This window comes from Oncorhynchus keta, chromosome 10 (assembly GCF_023373465.1).
Source record: "Oncorhynchus keta strain PuntledgeMale-10-30-2019 chromosome 10, Oket_V2, whole genome shotgun sequence".
NCBI lineage: Eukaryota > Metazoa > Chordata > Actinopteri > Salmoniformes > Salmonidae > Oncorhynchus > Oncorhynchus keta.
Genome location: NC_068430.1, coordinates 24,997,629 through 25,018,086, shown reverse-complemented (window position 1 = coordinate 25,018,086; position 20,458 = coordinate 24,997,629). Strand labels below are relative to the sequence as shown.

Sequence of the window (20,458 nt, the reverse complement as noted above, 5' to 3'; positions counted from 1 at the left end):
CAACCCAGCGCTTCACTGATGAGATTAGACCTGCCTCAGCTCCCTTACAGCCTGGGCCGGCTCCTACCCAGCGCTTCACTGATTAGATTAGACCTGCCTCAGCTCCCTTACAGCCTGGGCCGGCTCCTACCCAGCGCTTCACTGATTAGATTAGACCTGCCTCAGCTCCCTTACAGCCTGGGCCGGCTCCTACCCAGCGCTTCACTGATTAGATTAGACCTGCCTCAGCTCCCTTACAGCCTGGGCCGGCTCCTACCCAGCGCTTCACTGATTAGATTAGACCTGCCTCAGCTCCCCTTACAGCCTGGGCCCGCTCCTACCCAGCGCTTCACTGATTAGATTAGACCTGCCTCAGCTCCCTTACAGCCTGGGCCCGCTCCAACCCAGCGCTTCACTGATGAGATTAGACCTGCCTCAGCTCCCTTACAGCCTGGGCCGGCTCCTACCCAGCGCTTCACTGATTAGATTAGACCTGCCTCAGCTCCCTTACAGCCTGGGCCGGCTCCTACCCAGCGCTTCACTGATTAGATTAGACCTGCCTCAGCTCCCTTACAGCCTGGGCCCGCTCCTACCCAGCGCTTCACTGATTAGATTAGACCTGCCTCAGCTCCCTTACAGCCCGTGGCCCGCTCCTACCCAGCGCTTCACTGATTAGATTAGACCTGCCTCAGCTCCCTTACAGCCCGGGCCCGCTCCTACCCAGCGCTTCACTGATTAGATTAGACCTGCCTCAGCTCCCTTACAGCCTGGGCCCGCTCCTACCCAGCGCTTCACTGATTAGATTAGACCTGCCTCAGCTCCCTTACAGCCTGGGCCGGCTCCTACCCAGCGCTTCACTGATTAGATTAGACCTGCCTCAGCTCCCTTACAGCCCGTGGCCCGCTCCTACCCAGCGCTTCACTGATTAGATTAGACCTGCCTCAGCTCCCTTACAGCCTGGGCCGGCTCCTACCCAGCGCTTCACTGATTAGATTAGACCTGCCTCAGCTCCCTTACAGCCCGTGGCCCGCTCCTACCCAGCGCTTCACTGATTAGATTAGACCTGCCTCAGCTCCCTTACAGCCTGGGCCGGCTCCTACCCAGCTTCACTGATTAGATTAGACCTGCCTCAGCTCCCTTACAGCCCGTGGCCCGCTCCTACCCAGCGCTTCACTGATGAGATTAGACCTGCCTCAGCTCCCTACAGCCTGGGCCGGCTCCTACCCAGCGCTTCACTGATTAGATTAGACCTGCCTCAGCTCCCTTACAGCCTGGGCCCGCTCCTACCCAGCGCTTCACTGATTGCATCAAAATAGATTAGACCTGCCTCAGCTCCCTTACAGCCCGTGGCCCGCTCCAACCCAGCGCTTCACTGATTAGATTAGACCTGCCTCAGCTCCCTTACAGCCTGGGCCCGCTCCTACCCAGCGCTTCACTGATTAGATTAGACCTGCCTCAGCTCCCTTACAGCCCGTGGCCCGCTCCTACCCAGCGCTTCACTGATTAGATTAGACCTGCCTCAGCTCCCTTACAGCCCGTGGCCCGCTCCTACCCAGCGCTTCACTGATTAGATTAGACCTGCCTCAGCTCCCTTACAGCCCGTGGCCCGCTCCTACCCAGCGCTTCACTGATTAGATTAGACCTGCCTCAGCTCCCTTACAGCCTGGGCCCGCTCCTACCCAGCGCTTCACTGATTAGATTAGACCTGCCTCAGCTCCCTTACAGCCCGTGGCCCGCTCCTACCCAGCGCTTCACTGATTAGATTAGACCTGCCTCAGCTCCCTTACAGCCTGGGCCCGCTCCTACCCAGCGCTTCACTGATTAGATTAGACCTGCCTCAGCTCCCTTACAGCCTGGGCCCGCTCCTACCCAGCGCTTCACTGATTAGATTAGACCTGCCTCAGCTCCCTTACAGCCTGGGCCCGCTCCTACCCAGCGCTTCACTGATTAGATTAGACCTGCCTCAGCTCCCTTACAGCCTGGGCCCGCTCCTACCCAGCGCTTCACTGATTAGATTAGACCTGCCTCAGCTCCCTTACAGCCTGGGCCCGCTCCTACCCAGCGCTTCACTGATTAGATTAGACCTGCCTCAGCTCCCTTACAGCCTGGGCCCGCTCCTACCCAGTGAGCATAAAAGGGAAAAGTAAAAAATGAAATTAGAAAGCAAAGCAAAGCAAGAAAGAGCCAAGAAAGAAAGAATGAAAGAAAGAGCCAAGAAAGAAAGAAAGAATGAAAGAAAGAGCAGGTGAGAGGGGAGCCAAACAGAGGGCCTACCACACAGCTGAACCCCCTCCTCTCTCTCCTCCCCCAGCCCAACGCTCCCCCTGTGCCAGCAGAGAAAGGCCTGTATACGCCGTGGCTTGTCACCCCCCTGTGAGAAAGGCCTGTATACGCCGTGGCTTGTCACCCCCCTGTGAGAAAGGCCTGTATACGCCGTGGCTTGTCACCCCCCTGTGAGAAAGGCCTGTATACGCCGTGGCTTGTCACCCCCCTGTGAGAAAGGCCTGTATACGCCGTGGCTTGTCACCCCCCTGTGAGAAAGGCCTGTATATGCCTTGGCTTGTCACCCCCCTGTGAGAAAGGCCTGTATATGCCTTGGCTTGTCACCCCCCTGTGAGAAAGGCCTGTATACGCCGTGGCTTGTCACCCCCCTGTGAGAAAGGCCTGTATATGCCTTGGCTTGTCACCCCCCTGTGAGAAAGGCCTGTATATGCCTTGGCTTGTCACCCCCCTGTGAGAAAGGCCTGTATACGCCTTGGCTTGTCACCCCCCTGTGAGAAAGGCCTGTATACGCCGTGGCTTGTCACCCCCCTGTGAGAAAGGCCTGTATACGCCTTGGCTTGTCACCCCCCTGTGAGAAAGGCCTGTATACGCCGTGGCTTGTCACCCCCCTGTGAGAAAGGCCTGTATACGCCTTGGCTTGTCACCCCCCTGTGAGAAAGGCCTCGTCTCCAAAGCAAAGGTCTGACTCTTTTCTCTGGCTCTCTGGGAAGATTATTGGCCAAAAAGACATTAGCAGAAGGACCCACAACCCAGCCTCCCTCTTCTTCTCTTTCTTCCTGTTCAAGGTGCGTGCATAAGGGTGTGGGGGACGAGAAATCTCCCATACTGCTTTTCACTGCTCCGTTTAAAAAGGCAAAGAATCTACAGGGAGGCAGGGGACAGGGAACACATGTACATCCAAAATCGATGGGAATCAACGACCGAAAATAGGGAAGATGAGAACAGACGCACCAGAATAAAAGTTCTCACAGAATGAAAACATGAAAGGTGACACATGCACACCTCAAACAGATACGTGAATATGCAGGAAAGCAATGGTCTGAAAAGTAAACAGCTAACTCCACGTTGTAAATGGCCCCAGAGGGGCTTAATAAAGCCATAGTGTATATTGAATCCACACAATTAAACTGAATTGTTCTTAAAGGCCAAGTGCAGTCAAAATTATGTTTTCCTAGGTTTTATATCATTTTGTACAACAACGGATGAAATTAACACTGTAAAAGTGTGAAAACATTTGATCAGTGTTATTTCCTGATAGTTGCTGGTTTAAAATACAAATCTACACAGGAGCTTCTAAATCAGCAGGTTTGCATGGGTGGGACTTTAGGCTTTCCATGGTAAATGGGTTAATAGACAAAGAGTTCCAAACCTCTCTGCCAATAATAGCTAGTATTCAATATTCCCCTCCCCATTCAGACCACTTCCAGACAGTCTTAGCTGAATTCTTGCTTGAAATATATATTTTTTGCTAAAGGCAAAAAAGGTACAGTAAGGTACTTAACTGTTAACCAGAAATGGTTTGATATTGAAATAAAACGGCTGTATTGGACCTTTAAACTAGTAACAGGATGAGTCTACAGTGTGGAACCATAGTTGTGTGTGCTCTGGGTGTGTGTGCTCTGGGTGTGTGTGCTCTGGGTGTGTGTGCTCTGGGTGTGTGTGCTCTGGGTGTGTGTGCTCTGGGTGTGTGTGCTCTCGGTGTGTGTGCTCTAGGTGCGTTCAAGAGGACTTACAGGAGGCGCACGGCTTTGAGACCTCTGAAGGCCCCCTCAGTGATGTGACTGATGGAGTTGTGCCCCAGACGAAGGGTATGGAGGTCCCCCAGCACCGCCAGACTACCCTCGTCCAGACGACTCAGGTTGTTATAGGACAGACTCCTACAGGAGGAAATGAAAAATAAATACATGCGGTGTCAGGCATGGACCAGAAGGACAAGATGGCACAGCACTAAGGTAACCTAACCTACCTGAAACATCATTATTCTCTATTTTATATGGCCTTATTCAATGTCTTCTTGCCTTTGGATAGATGCTGTATTTTTCCACAGTGGCGTTGGCTCAATATCTGTTCATCCACAGCAGTTTCCTATCATGCTTGATAAGGAGTCAAGACACAAACCATTTACAAATTGTGTAAATTTCCAGTTGGACAAATGGACACTTCTCTGATGTCTTTCCTAGAGTTACGGTCTTGTTTAAGTAGGTACACTGTGCGTCAGAGGTGATAAATATGTCTTGCTTATCAGCACACATGGTCAAATGGTCTGTTGTGTGAGTGTCTGGGATGTGTCTCTCTGAAGGGGTCTAGTGTGGTCATGTGTGGCCACTGGCCAGTCTCTGTGATGCCCCGTCAGGCAGGCTGCCGTCTCATCCACTCTTTTACACCTGGGAGCTAAACGAGCCACTATCCCACTGATATCACAGTCACCATGGATACACTAATGAAAATCATAGAAACCCGAGTTGCAACACAGATACAGAGCAATCTGTCTCTCTCACGCACAGTACCCAGACACAGGAGCCTGACAGGCAGCCGTGTCGTTAGCGACGCCTGAGCAGAACTGAGCTCTACATTAGTGTAGAGTCTCTCTCTCCCTTCACTAGACGGGGAGATCCCGCTGCAATTGCCACAATATCCCTACCAACCGAGGGTTGTACGCCCTCTACCAACCTGACAGAGATGTGAATACACACTCTTGCATGGGCTTAAGTACTGTCAATCTTACCGCTCATTATGGGATAAACAGGCTTATAGTGAGAGGAGCGTGTGGTATTGAGCGTTAAGTGAGTCATGTAGCTGTCATGAAGGTACGGGGAGGGGCGGAGCAGAGAACATATTCACGGTTATGTTCTTAGGGTTGTGTTTGGGGATCAACAAGAAGAGACAGAGTTTGAAGTTGGAGGCATGGGTAAGACTTTGGGGTCCATATCTGGGGGCTGAATAGGGGATTCATATTTTTGTTTGTTTCTCAGGGGTTGGGGATGAGGCAGGAATTGGTGCTCTATTTACAAGGGTTGGGAGGGTTTTGGTGTTTTGGTTTACAGGGGTTGGGGAGGGTTTTGGTGTTTTGGTGTACAGGGGTTGGGAGGGTTTTGTTGTTTTGGTGTACAGGGGTTGGGAGGGTTTTGGTGTTTTGGTTTACAGGGGTTGGGAGGGTTTTGGTGTTTTGGTTTACAGGGGTTGGGAGGGTTTTGGTGCTTTGGTTTACAGGAGTTGGGAGGGTTTTGGTTTACAGGGGTTGGGAGGGTTTTGGTTTACAGGGGTTGGGAGGGTTTTGGTTTACAGGGGTTGGGAGGGTTTTGTTGCTTTGGTGTACAGGGGTTGGGAGGGTTTTGGTGTTTTGGTTTACAGGGGTTGGGAGGGTTTTGTTGCTTTGGTGTACAGGGGTTGGGAGGGTTTTGGTTTACAGGGGTTGGGAGGGTTTTGGTGCTTTGGTTTACAGGAGTTTTTTATTTTTTTTATTTCACCTTTATTTAACCAGGTAGGCTAGTTGAGAACAAGTTCTCATTTGCAACTGCGACCTGGCCAAGATAAAGCATAGCAGTGTGAACAGACAACACAGAGTTACACATGGAGTAAACAATTAGCAAGTCAATAACACAGTAGAAAAAAATGGGCAGTCTATATACAATGTGTGCAAAAGGCATGAGGAGGTAGGCGAATAATACAATTTTGCAGATTAACACTGGAGTGATAAATGATCAGATGGGCATGTACAGGTAGAGATATTGGTGTGCAAAAGAGCAGAAAAGTAAATAAATAAAAACAGTATAAAAACAGTATGGGAATGAGGTAGGTGAAAAAGGGTGAGCTATTTACCTATAGACTATGTACAGCTGCAGCGATCGGTTAGCTGCTCGGATAGCTGATGTTTGAAGTTGGAGAGGGAGATAAAAGTCTCCAACTTCAGCGATTTTTTGCAATTGTTCCAGTCACAGGCAGCAGAGTACTGGAACGAAAGGCGGCCAAATGAGGTGTTGGCTTTAGGGATGATCAGTGAGATTTGGTGCTGGAGCGCGTGTTGGGATGGGTGTTGCCATCGTGACCAGTGAACTGAGATAAGGCGGAGCTTTACCTAGCATGGACTTGTAGATGACCTGGAGCCAGTGGGTCTGGCGACGAATATGTAGTGAGGGCCAGGGGAGCATACAAGTCGCAGTGGTGGGTGGTATAAGGTGCTTTAGTGACAAAACGGATGGCACTGTGATAGACTGCATCCAGTTTGCTGAGTAGAGTGTTGGAAGCCATTTTGTAGATGACATCGCCGAAGTCGAGGATCGGTAGGATAGTCAGTTTTACTAGGGTAAGCTTGGCAGCGTGAGTGAAGGAGGCTTTGTTGCTTTGGATTTGATTTTTGATTGGAGATGTTTGATGTGAGTCTGGAAGGAGAGTTTGCAGTCTAGCCAGACACCTAGGTACTTATAGATGTCCACATATTCAAGGTTGGAACCATCCAGGGTGGTGATGCTAGTCATGGGGTGCAGGCAGCGATCGGTTGAAAAGCATGCATTTGGTTTTACTCGCGTTTAAGAGCAGTTGGAGGCCACGGAAGGAGTGCTGTATGGCATTGAAGCTCGTTTGGAGGTTGGATAGCACAGTGTCCAATGACGGGCCGAAAGTATATAGAATGGTGTCGTCTGCGTAGAGGTGGATCAGGGAATCGCCCGCAGCAAGAGCAACATCATTGATATATACAGAGGGAGGGTTTTGGTTTACAGGGGTTGGGAGGGTTTTGGTTTACAGGGGTTGGGAGGGTTTTGTTGTTTTGGTGTACAGGGGTTGGGGAGGGTTTTGGTGTTTTGGTTTACAGGGGTTGGGAGGGTTTTGGTGTTTTGGTTTACAGGGGTTGGGAGGGTTTTGTTGCTTTGGTGTACAGGGGTTGGGAGGGTTTTGGTTTACAGGGGTTGGGAGGGTTTTGGTGCTTTGGTTTACAGGAGTTGGGAGGGTTTTGGTTTACAGGGGTTGGGAGGGTTTTGGTTTACAGGGGTTGGGAGGGTTTTGGTTTACAGGGGTTGGGAGGGTTTTGTTGCTTTGGTGTACAGGGGTTGGGAGGGCTTTGGTGTTTTGGTTTACAGGGGTTGGGAGGGTTTTGTTGCTTTGGTGTACAGGGGTTGGGAGGGTTTTGGTTTACAGGGGTTGGGAGGGTTTTGTTGCTTTGGTGTACAGGGGTTGGGAGGGTTTTGGTTTACAGGGGTTGGGAGGGTTTTGGTGCTTTGGTTTACAGGGGTTGGGAGGGTTTTGGTTTACAGGGGTTTGGAGGGTTTTGTTGCTTTGGTTTACAGGGGTTGGGAGGGTTTTGGTGCTTTGGTTTACAGGAGTTGGGAGGGTTTTGGTTTACAGGGGTTGGGAGGGTTTTGGTTTACAGGAGTTGGGAGGGTTTTGGTTTACAGGAGTTGGGAGGGTTTTGGTTTACAGGAGTTGGGAGGGTTTTGGTTTACAGGAGTTGGGAGGGTTTTGGTTTACAGGAGTTGGGAGGGTTTTGGTTTACAGGAGTTGGGAGGGTTTTGGTTTACAGGAGTTGGGAGGGTTTTGGTTTACAGGAGTTGGGAGGGTTTTGGTTTACAGGGGTTGGGAGGGTTTTGTTGCTTTGGTTTACAGGGGTTGGGAGGGTTTTGGTGCTTTGGTTCACAGGAGTTGGGAGGGTTTTGGTTTACAAGGGTTGGGAGGGTTTTGGTGCTTTGGTTTACAGGGGTTGGGAGGGTTTTGGTGCTTTGGCTTACAGGGGTTGGGAGGGTTTTGGTGTTTTGGCTTACAGGGGTTGGGAGGTTTCTGATGTGCTACTCACAGTTCTCGTAGCCTCTGGCAGAACCTCCAGCCATCTGGGTTGATGTGGGAGATGGAGTTGTAGCTGAGGAAGAGCTGCAGAAGAGAAGACAGGCCATACATGGAGCCACTGTTCACCTCCCTCAGGCTGTTATAGTCCAGGTGACTGCAGGGGAGGAGATCACAGACAGGTTCAGGCTAGGCATCCTGGGTAATGTAGTTCGGTATGACAGGAGATTGGACATTACAGGTAGTCCAATTGTGGTTCATAGTTTAGCTCAATGTTAATGGACAATTATAGAGCATAGAGTTGCTTGTGAAACAATTGTTAAGAGCGGAAAGTAATACGAGCAGAGTAGGAGAAAGTGATCCTAACAACAGTTATTGAGGACAGCCAGTCCTCATGGCCAGGCAGAGAGTTGGGAGCAGTATGTTTCTGTAACTCACAGCACTTTCATCTTGGCCAGGCCCCAGAAGGCCCCGTCTGTGAGCTTACTGATGTTGTTCCTCTGCAGCTTGAGGACCTCCAGATTGGCCAGGCCCTGGAAGGTCAGCCCCTCCACCTGCCTCACACGGTTCCTGTTCAGCTCACTGGAGGACAACACAACACAGCAAGGAGTTAGAGAGAGATGCAATGATGATGAGAGATAGAGATGAGAGGAAGAAGTATGGTCCTACAGGAAAAACCTGTAAAGTAATACATTAACACACATCTTAGCAGCACCGTTCAGCCCCACAAAAACATAAGAGGCCGTACACGGTGGTATCTAGGTTGGGTTTACAGAACAGGGTCCAGTTCTGACCTGGGCATCGCACCACGTGATCACAAACCTTCATTAATCATGCTATGGTTAACTAAAGGATCCATCTCTTCCACTACATTCAAACAGCACTGGATTGCAGCCACACATGCCTTGAAGGGCAGGACATCTGCATTCACTTCTGAAACCGAGGAGGCTACTTCTGTCCGGAGCATACAGCTAACCGCTCAGTGTCATCTCAGGGACAAGGTAAAAAGACAAATGAGAAGAGATAAAAATAAAAAAACATTGCTTTCTGTATCAGAAGAGTTCTCTGATAGCTTCGTACCAGTGAATCTGTGCCCCTGGCGTGTGAGGTTTAACATCACAGCCCAGGAGCATAGCTGAACAATAAACATCCACACACAGTGTCTTTGTGTGTCCTCAATGTTGCCACAAGCATCCACAGATACAGTGTCACCGGGACCACCTGTTGAACAATTACCCACCTGGGGAAACTGGGAGGGCTGTGAAGAGAAGGGAGCCCCGTCTACAATGGAGGAGAGTATCATTACATGCGTCTTTACTCCCCAGAGTGGGAGTGCTGAGGTAAGGATGGGTCTGCACTAGCCCCATGCTGCAGGGGAGGGGGAGACAATGACAGAGAGCATGGCTCAGAGAGGACAGAGGCCATAACTCAGCCATGGTATTGGTCTGATGTTTACTAATGCTGCTACACTCTCCTCAATAAATGGGACGGTGTCAGAGGAGTCAGGTTTTGTCTAACTTCCCAAAGTTATTTTCCCCATAACATCAGTGGGGTCACGCACTATGGGTACTATACACTGTCTTTATCTGGCCACGGGTCAATGGTTGTTTCTCTAACGATGGTTGAGGATAGGCTAGGAAGTGAGTAGAGAGACTTAAACATGTGCCTAAGTGAGCTGAGAGGTGTCTGGAAGTGGTATGAAACAGTACTCACAGTTGGGTCAGCTTGGGGAGCTGGAAGCTTTTGACAGGGACCTGGGAGATGCGGTTCCGACTCAGTCTGAGAACCTGCAGGGACGAAGAGAGCTGGTCCAGAGCACCGGCCTCCAGGAGATGGATCTTGTTGTTGCTCAGGTACCTGGAAGACAGCATATCACACTGTCATGGATCCAAGACATACATTGATAACATTGGTACAACATTTACAATTAGATGACAAATGTAGGAAAAATGTTTGACATAAGAAGAAAAGGGATGATCTTACAGGTCTTTGATCTGGAGGCCTGCGGGGAAACCTTGACCTCTGACTTCTGTGATGTCATTACTGCTCAGGTCCAGTGTTTCCACGGAGACCAGGTCTCTCATCCGCCTTCCATCGATGGCACGGATCTTATTATTGTGTCTGAAAATAAACAACCACAACCGCCGTCATGAAAACTTCAGGGGCAAAGATGAAGGAAAACCTGAGGAGAGAAACAGGAGAAGAACACAGCTCCTAGTCTTTAGATGCTTGTTTTAGAAGCAGCAGTAAAGCAAACACACTCTTCTTTTCCAAACCTACTCAGGAACAAGGAGAGAGTACAGTGCCAAATATCCCTGCTTCAGGAGCATGTCCACCAGACATGACGCTTGGCATTCAGGCCAAAGAGTTCAATCTTGATTTAAATCAGACCAGATAATCTTGGTCACCTCCCTGACCAAGGCCCTTCTCCCCCGATTGCTCAGTTTGGCTGGGTGGCCAGCTCTAGGAAGAGTCTTGATGGTTCCAAACTTCTTCCATTTAAGAATGATGGAGGCCACTGTGTTCTTGGGGACCTTCAATGTTGCAGAAATGTTTTGGTACCCCTCCCCAGATCTTTGCCTCGACACAATCCTGTCTCGAAGCTCTGTGGATAATTCCTTCAACCTCATGGCTTGGTTTTTGCTCTGACATGTCACTGTCAACTGTGTGACCTTATATAGACAGGTGTGTTCCTTTCCAAATCATGTCTAATCAATTACATTTACCACAGGTGGAGTCCAATCAAGTTGTAGAAACTTCAAGGATGATCAATGGAAACAGGACGCACCTGAGCTCAATTTCAAGTCTCATAGCAAAGGGTCTGAATACTTTTGTAAATAAGTGTTTTTTTTATACTTATTTTTTATACATTTGCAGTCTAAAACCCTGCTTTCGCTTTGTTATTATGGGCTATTTTTGTGAATATTGATGAGGAACAAAATTAATTTAATCATTTTTAGAATAAGGCTGTCACGTAACAAAATGTGGAAAAAGTCGACAGGTCTGAATACTTTTTGAATGCACTGTATTTACCACCCCAAAATGAACCACTAATTAGCTGCTAATGTTGCTATCAAAGAACTACAAATGTCATGATGATCTGCATGAGACTGCCGAATCGAGGCAAAGGTAAGAATCCCCGGATTAACCATCTAATGTTAGCTAAATGTAGTCATGAATAAATTGACAATTCTGAATTGCCTTGTGCAAGTTTTAAATTGACACAACACCTGTAAGCAAAGGTGTCTGCTAAATATGATGTGCAGGAGCTGGCAGGGATTTGACATTTTACATGTCTACTTCGATGCTAATTCTCATTTTTGAATCAGAGTAAATTGAGCCGAATATATTTATAAATCACCTTGTCCGAGAGAGATTGACATGGTTATCAAAACATCCCGCCAGGGTAGGTCTACATGAAACACAGCCCTATGACACCGCCACTGCAGGACTCTATTGGTGATCATTGTAACCGACTACTTCCAAATCAAATGGAAAACGACTTGGCTAGATGAAAGGACTTACATTGTCTAACTCTGACCCCCCTGACAGTCCAGTTAACCATGGCGTAAGAGGCCTCAGAAAGAAGTTTTTACAAAGCACATTTGGATTTTGGCCTGCTCTCTGCAGGAATGGTGGGTCACAGTCTCTCTCCACATCTGTGATTTATTTTGGTGTTGGCTGGGAGAGATCCACTTCAGGGCTGCAGCCTGACAGACGGATGGACAGAGCTGCACAGGAATCTCAGTCACTTCCCTGTTTACCTTTACCCAGCACAGGGCCAACACACACGCATAGACACCCACAGACGTATAGAGGCCTAGACATACACAAACACGTGCACAGACAGATACAAACAGACTGACCGGACACAGAACCAGACTTCCTTTTCGTTGACCAAATGTCTGTGAGTGCGGCCGTCTGTACGTGTGTGTGTGTGTGTGTGTGTGTGTGTGTGTGTGTGTGTGTGTGTGTGTGTGTGTGTGTGTGTGTGTGGGTGGGGAGAGCTAGTGAAGGCCAGTGTTATCCGAGCAGGGATGAAAACCATACCGCAGCCATGGTTGCACTTCCCTGACACTCCGGCTAGCGTTACAAAACACTTACCCTGCCCCCACTGGACATTTATCCTTGTTACAGTTGTAAATATGTATATTTGTTATTACTGTTTCATTCATGTCTCATTCCCCCTGCTGCTCCCCCTATGGACATCCTACCCCCCAAGTCTCTTCACTAATTGAAGATAATATGACATTTGGTTTCAAATCAAGTCCATGAGTAAAACACAGTCAACACAAGGAACCTAATTTAGAGTCGACTCCCAGCCTGAAACAGTGTTTGGTAAAATCCTATTTTTTCCTTTGGTATCTCCAGACAGGTGTTTCACCAGTCAAACTGCAGCAAAACAAGGTCACCCCCTCCCCCCCACACACACAGATGGTCAAATAAGACTCTGTAGGGCGTTTACTCTGGGTCATGGGGGGGTGGGGGGAGGGAGTCTCCCGCTGCAGCCCAGAGCCCACCTGAATAAACAGTGGTGTAAAGAGTAAAGGATGAGCCTCAGCCCAGGCCCTGCCCCTCTCCCCTCCCTCCTGACCCTACAGGAAGCTCCTGGGGAGCAGCAGCAGAGAGGAGGGAGACTGTCTGACAGGGGGAGAACTCAAGCTCTACTGATCAGGGTAGGGAGGGAGGGGATGAGGAGGGATAGGGACTATGGGTCAACAGCTGCTGACCCTTGCTGGGAAAAACTAGGCAGAGTTGTCTGAAACAGGAGGGAGAGGCTCTCTCTCACTGTCTCTCAGAATCTGACCACAACAGTTGAGCTCTCCCTCTCTTCTCCCTCTTCTTCCTAGTCCAGTTCCTCATTCTCTCGCTCCTCTTCCCCATCCTCCCACGGCCAGAATAGTCCAGCTGTGTGACAACCAGAGGAGGTGTGAGGCGAGAGGTGGTGGCGGGGTAGGGTGGATGCAGACAATAGGTTCGTTTATAAAGCGCTGGTTTTCCCCCCTCTTTACATTTTGATTCCTTTAGCAGACTCTCTTATCCAGAACAACTTACAGAAGTGAGTGTGTACATTTTCGTACTGGTCCCCCAAGGCAATCAAACACACAATCCTGGCGTTGCAAGCCACATACTCTACCAACTGAAGAACACAGGATCTTTGACACTGGGGGTACATTCAACAGATCGCTTCATTCCAAATTTCATCATCCCATTTAGCCATTTGATTTTCCTACAGTCAGTTTTGACACCTTGATGTTGAGGGTTGATAATAAAAGGAGTTAACACTACTGCCCAGGTTAAAGAACAGTTCATTTAAATCATATCGTCCCATTAACCATCATGTGATTTTCATGGAGTTGTTTTGACACCTCTCTTTGATGTGGGAAGGGTGGATGCCTGACAATGGAAAAGTCTCACTCTCCCCTGGCCCATGTGATTCTATTCGGTTTTAGTGGCCTGCAGTGGCACTGGAGCATGGAAGCCCTGCTACATTCTGGGAGAGCTGGATGACAGGTGCATTATGGGAGTGTGCTAGCCCCAGGGTGGGAGCTGATCTGACTGACTGATCTGAGAGCAGTGATTAATCCAAGCCAAAGCCCCGCGGCCACACAGACTAGCTGGTTTGGGCCGCTTTGATTGGCTTATCAGCCTGATGAACTCCACAAGTGAGAGGATCAAAAGATCCACAGGATGTGTGGGATAGAGAACGATTGAGAGAGAACGAGAGAAAACAAGAGTCTGGTCTGGCACCATGCTTCAATGTCACCATACGCTGCCTCAGAAACAACAGTCTGTTGGAGGAGAGGCCCAGGGAGTAGACAGCACAGGCCAGGGAATGGTGACAGACAACCCTCTGTTCTAACACCCTCTCTTTCCCCCTCTCGCTCTCCCTGCAGCTACAGTCTCACACAGCACCGGCAGAGGAACTGCACTGCCATCCAGCCAGAATCTGCAATGGCAAACAGAGCACAAGGTGTGTGTGTGGGGGGGGGGTTACTCGTGGGCAAACTGAGCTCCAGTACTCCCCCCTTGTAACGGTGATGTCATCCTGATCCAGCCCGCCTCCCGGTCACCTTTTTACAGTAAGCCCTGTGAGTGACAGCTCCAGCTGCAGGTTCAAATGCTTTCAGCTGTGCAGCTTTGGAAAGATATGCATCTTCCCATCATGCACTGAGCTTCCCGTAGCAACAGGCTTAGAATCAGGCCAAAAAAAGAAGCCAGTAGAGCTCCACACAGCCTGCTGAACTAGCGTTCATTTCAAACACCTAACTATAAACCTTGGATTTACAGTGACCTAGAATCAGGCAGACTACTGTTCGAGGCAATGAAAACACTCAAAATCAACCTCCAACATATCCTAATGTTGGACATGGAGTTTCAGACATTGTCATAAGTTAATCAGATGACTGAGTTAGTGAGCAAAGTACACAGCCTATTTGAGGGTCTGATGGGTGACAGGGAGAGGCAGGGATGACTATTACAAAGACTGAAAGTGATACATGGTGATGGGGCATTTTACAGGAGCCTCCTGTGTACCGTTACTACCACAGAAGTGACAGAATGAAAGTGGGTGTTAGAGGTGTAATACAAACACACAGACATGCTGCAAACTATCTTTAATGTTAACTGTTGAGACCGAGCCGAAGGGCTTTCTCTTGTTTCAGGATGAGTGAGAAGCTAGTGGGGATGTGCATCTTTCCCTTTCAAGACGATTCGATGCATGGGCTCCGATACAGGAACGATACATTTTAGTTTGAAACTATTCAGTACGATTCATTAGAGAATATTTGTTGCCATTTTTTTAAATATATATATTTATTTTATCTTTATTTAACCAGGTAGGCAAGTTGAGAACAAGTTCTCATTTACAATTGCGACCTGGCCAAGACAAAGCAAAGCAGTTTGACACATACAACAGAGTTACACATGGAGTAAAACAAACATACAGTCAATAATACAGTAGAAAAATAAGTCTATATACAATGTGAGCAAATGAGGTGAGATAAGGGAGGTAAAGGCAAAAAATGGCCATAGTGGCGAAGTAAATACAAATTAGCAAGTAAAACACTGGAATCGTAGATGTGCAGTGGAAGAATGTGCAAAGTAGATAGAAATAATGGGGTGCAAAGGAGCTAAATAAATAAATACAGTAGGGGGAGAGGTAGTTGTTTGGGCTAAATTATAGATGGGCTATGTACAGGTGCAGTAATCTGTGAGCTGCTCTGACAGCTGGTGCTTAAAGCTAGTGAGGGAGATAAGTGTTTCCAGTTTCAGAAATGTTTGTAGTTCGTTCCAGTCATTGGCAGCAGAGAACTGGAAGGAGAGGCGACCAAAGGAAGAATTGGTTTTGGGGGTGACCAGAGAGATATACCTGCTGGAGCGCGTGCTACAGGTGGGTGCTGCTATGGTGACCAGCGAGCTGAGATAAGGGGGGACTTTACCTAGCAGGGTCTTGTAGATGACCTGGAGCCAGTGGGTTTGGCGACGAGTATGAAGCGAGGGCCAACCAATGAGAGCGTACAGGTCGTAGTGGTGGGTAGCATATGGGGCTTTTGTGACAAAACGGATGGCACTGTGTTAGACTGCATTTATTGAGTCGGGCATTGGAGGCTATTTTGTAACTGACATCGCCAAAGTCGAGGATTGGTAGGATGGTCAGTTTTACACGGGTATGTTTGGCAGCATGATTGAAGGATGCTTTGTTGCGAAATAGGAAGCCAATTCTAGATTTAACTTTGAATTGGAGATGTTTGATGTGAGTCTGGAAGGAGAGTTTACAGTCTAACCAGACACCTAGATATTTGTAGTTGTCTACATATTCTAAGTCAGAACCGTCCAGAGTAGTGATGTTGGACCTTGGATCTTCAGTAGAATTGTGCAATATGTTACAAGATACATCATTATTTTATATTATGAGGCTTACTGTAGTCCCCCAGAACAGGGTTTGTTTGTAAATAACACAACTGGAGAAATTGGGAGCAGAAGAGTCCAGCTGTGTATTGACAGGGATGCCGTTTTATATTGAGTTAAGTGTTGTTTTGCTTCAATAGAGTGATCAGGGACGTGCAACTAGTTTACCTTCTCCTGTAACTACTCCCAAGGTCGCGCTTGTGAATGAGAACGTGTAAATGTACCTGGTAAAATAAGGGTTAAATAAGAAATATATAAAATAATGTCAAAGTGGAATTATGTTTTTAGAAATGAATTAAAAATGAAAAGCTAAAATGTCTTGAGTCAATAAATATTCAACCACTTTGTTATGGTAAGCCTAAATAAGTTCAGGAGTAAAAATGTGCTTAACAAGTCATATAACAACTTATCTGTAAGGTCCCTCAGTCGAGTAGTGAATTTCAAGTCCACATTCAACCACAAACCTTTTGATAGCTATAACAAAATAAAAATAAGACATTGAATATCCCTTTGAGCATGGTGAATTTATTAATTACACTTCGGATGGTGTATCAACACACCCAGTCACTACAGGAGTCCTTCCCATCATGACAGAGTTTGAAGAATTTTATAAAGAATAATGTGCCAATATTGGGTAGACTTACCCAGAAAGACTCACAGCTGTAATTGCTGCCAAAGGTGATTCTAACTTGTATTGATACAGGGGTGTGAATACTTTTCGGTTATAAGAAATGATAGATGCATTTCGTAAAAATATTTAGGTAAATTAGATATCTGTATTTCATTTTCAATAGATGTGCAAACATTTCTAAAAACACGTTTTCCCTTTGCCATTATGGGGTATTGTGTGTAAATAGGTGAGGAGAAACAAGCATTTAATCCATTTTGAATTCAGGCTGTATCACAACAAGTCGAGGGGTAAAAATACTTTTAGCATTTGAATGCTGAAGGTGCCACACAGATGTACATGATCAAGAACAAGCAGTCTACCTTGCGTTTCTCAGCGTGAGAAGCTGGGCACAGTAGGCCATTTCACTAGGCTTCTGATATTCCCTGGGGTTGTTCGGCATGCAAAATTACTTGTTGATCAATGTCTGTCAAAACCATTACATGCTTAGTTTGACACTGAAGGAGAGGGCGCATCAGTTGTCACAAAGGAATACATTTTCTGACTGATGCACGCTACATTTGAATCGGTTTGGCGTCCGCAGACCGATGCTCTCGTATCTTAAACATTTGAATCAGACTGATTTGAATCGTTACATCCCTAGAAACTAGAATGTTCTGTAGCCACCATGACGGGTGAACTGTTGGAGGCTGGAAAACAACAAAGACTGACTTACTCTGTAGGCCAGGCAAGCAGGACAGTGTCACAATTGTGTGTCTGTCGAGGGTCAGCCACTGGGCTCACAGCTGTGACACACACACACACAGCGGCTCTTCCAAAATAGGGCAGTAAATCTCCTGTGAGATGCCAGCGCAGGCAGTCCCTCCAGGCAGAGTTTGACAAACTAACCAGGATAGAACTCTGGAGCACTAGTCTCAGTGCTCAGCACAGTCAATGCTTCACATCCATTAAAGAGAGGCAATCAATGTACACTACATGACCAAAAGTAAGTGTGAGCTTCGTCCCCCCTTTGCGGCTATAACAGCCTCCACTTTTCTAGGAAGGCTTTCCACTAGATGTTGGAACATTGCTGTGGTGACTTGCTTCCATTCAGCCACAAGAGCATTAGTGAGTTCGGGCACTGATGTTGGGCGAATAGGCCTGCCTCAGAGTCGGCGTTCCAATTCATCCCAAATGTGTTTGAGGGGTTGAGATCAGGGCTCTGTGCAGGCTGGTCAAGTTCTTCCACACTGATCTCGACAAACCTTTTCTGCATGGACCTCCTTTTGTGCACGGGGGAATTGTCATTCTGAAACAGGAAAGGGCCTTGCTGTTGCCACAAATTTGGAAGTGCTGAATTGTCTAGAATGTCATTGTATGCTGTAGTGTTAAGATTCCCCTTCACTGGAACTAAGGGGCCGAGCCCAAACCATGAAAAACAGCCTCCTCCACCAAACTTTACAGTTGGCACTATGCATTCAGGCAGGTAGCATTCTCCTGGCATCCAGCAAACCCAGACTTGTCAGTTGGACTGCCAGATGGTGAAGCAATTCATCACTCCAGAGAACACATTTCCACTGCTCCAGATTCCAATGGCGGCAAGCTTTACACCACTCCAGCCGACGCTTGGCATTTCGCATGGTGATCTTAGGCTTGTGTGTGGCTGCTCGGCCATGGAAACCCATTTCATGAAGCTCCCGATGAACAGTTCCTGTGCTGACGTTGCTTCCAGACGCAGTTTGGAACTCAGTAGTGAGTGTTGCAGCCGAGGACAGATGATTTTTACACGCTGCGCACTTCAGCGGTCCCATTCTGTGAGCTTGTGTGACCTACCACTTTGCGGCTGAGCCGTTGTTGCTCCTAGACCTTTCCACTTCACAATAACAGCACTGACAGTTGACCAAGGCAGCTCTAGCAAGGTAAAAATCCTATGACAGTGCCAAGTTGAATGTCACGGATCTCTTCAGTAAGACCATTCTACTGCCAATGTTTGTCTACGGAGATTGCAGAGTGGTCAATTTTAAACACCGGTCAGCAACGAGTGTGGCTGAAATAGCCAAATCCACTAATTTGAAGGGGTGTCCACATCCTTTCGTATATATAGTTCATCTCTGACATAATACCGTCATAGGATAGCAATTCAAATAGAATGAGTGTCTCACCAGTATTCTTGGCAGGGGCATCATTTTTTAACATAGGGTATGGCAAAGTTAACAGGTTGCCGGGGGTTCTTTTTTTAAATACAATTTAAGCTCATTTACTGCATTTCTACATCGGGATTAAAAACTCTAGTTAAGTTTCATGTCAGGCCAGTTACCTAGCCATCTACTACATCTGCACTGTTATGAGAGAAAGAGTTGTGCTGTTCACTGCAGCTATGTCGATAAGCTCTCCATCAAACAGCCTGCCCACCAGCTCTGAGCCATCCGCATGGTCCTAAAGCCAGCCTGACAAACGGCATTTGCCTTTTAAAATCGGGATTGAAATGATTTCCGTGGCCTATTTTAAATTGTTGGTGTTGAGCTAGGGTATGACGACCTCCATACACAATTGATGCCCCTGATTCTTGGTCATAACTAAACTTGCACTCAAACACACATTGACAAGTCAGTGAGGGATAGCAGTTTGAGGACAGTGGGATGCCAGCTTGACGTCCCCATGCTGGTAAATGAAAGGTGTACTCACAGGTAGAGGAAAGCGATCTTAGACATAGCCAGACCTAGATCAGGGATGGACGTCAGCTCATTATGGTCCAAGCGCCTGAGGGAAACACAGACGCAATGATGTTAGAGGACATAATGGATTGAAAGGAGAAAGTAACAGAACATTGTATTGAGATAACATGGAACTGAAGTAACAACACGAGGTTTCCTCTTGGGGTTGACAGTGTAGTAAGGAAATAGTTATGGAGTTACTGTATCCATGTGCAGTGTGTAAGATTCATTCCTAGAATAACAGAATTGTATGTGAGTAAAACATAGCTGGATAAAGCGGTGTCCGACTAGTGTGTGTGCTTGGTCTCTAACAGATGTCAGAGTGTCTGTGCCCTCCCTACCTGGGTTGAGATCGACCCTCCTGAATGTATCAAACATTTACAAGCCAGGGTTCAGCTTGACTGGTGTCAAGTGATGGAGAAAGATTCATATAGAAACCACCAGCCCTACTTTATTCTCAATTGGACTAATTTCAAGACAATACATACAAGGATGCTGGAATGTAGAGTGTGTGTGTGACAGAATTTCTGTCCATTGACACTACTGTCCTACATAGCAGTTAGGGACCTGACAATTATGGTGAGTGTTCCATGTGTGAGATGCCGATCAACTGCCATGTTTGTTCAGGGTACTGTCCAGTAAGGACATAACTGATGCCCCGTCTAATAGCATCATTGGGAAGCCTGCTAGGCCTACTGCTAACAGAAAGCATTTCATTAGACTAAGCACACATACACACAGGGCAGTCCATTAGAACGTGAAGGGGAAGCACTTTGTGAGGAACTGCGTTCATAGATCATCTGTCTGCTTGACAATCGATACTGTGCTGTTCTGAATGAGGGCCATTTAAAAAGGCTGAGCCCAGTGCACACACACACACAAAGCCAAGGGGAACTCCTGGATGAGAGGAGAATACTCACACAGAGAGACAGAGGGAGGAGAGAGTAGCATGTCTGAGGAACTTACAGCTCTCGTAGGTTTGGGAGGTTCGAGAAGACTTCGACGTCAATGGCTGTCAGCTTGTTGTGGCCAAGATGTCTGTAATAAAGAGAACAGACTGATTAATATTGTTGATACACCCACCACCACCTGACTCTCCATTTTACAGGGGTTTTCCCCCAACTGTGAGAACTCCCTCTAACATTGCGACAACCCTGTAGTCCCATTTGGGTACTGTTCCATTTGGGTACTG

At 47.5% G+C, this 20,458-nt stretch overlaps 1 protein-coding gene across 1 annotated transcript in view; it reads right to left on the bottom strand.

Annotated features, from left to right (window-relative positions):
* The window catches only part of LOC118388153 (leucine-rich repeats and immunoglobulin-like domains protein 1), a 48,771-nt gene that overhangs the window by 14,025 nt on the left and 14,288 nt on the right, over positions 1-20,458 (bottom strand). The window contains exons 2-8 of the mRNA XM_052526745.1: positions 20,233-20,304; positions 19,238-19,312; positions 10,018-10,155; positions 9,748-9,891; positions 8,473-8,616; positions 8,048-8,191; positions 3,996-4,139 (exon numbers count right to left, since the gene is read on the bottom strand). Coding sequence (XP_052382705.1) covers positions 3,996-4,139; positions 8,048-8,191; positions 8,473-8,616; positions 9,748-9,891; positions 10,018-10,155; positions 19,238-19,312; positions 20,233-20,304 — 861 coding nt within the window. The remainder of the gene's footprint in view (positions 1-3,995; positions 4,140-8,047; positions 8,192-8,472; positions 8,617-9,747; positions 9,892-10,017; positions 10,156-19,237; positions 19,313-20,232; positions 20,305-20,458) is intronic.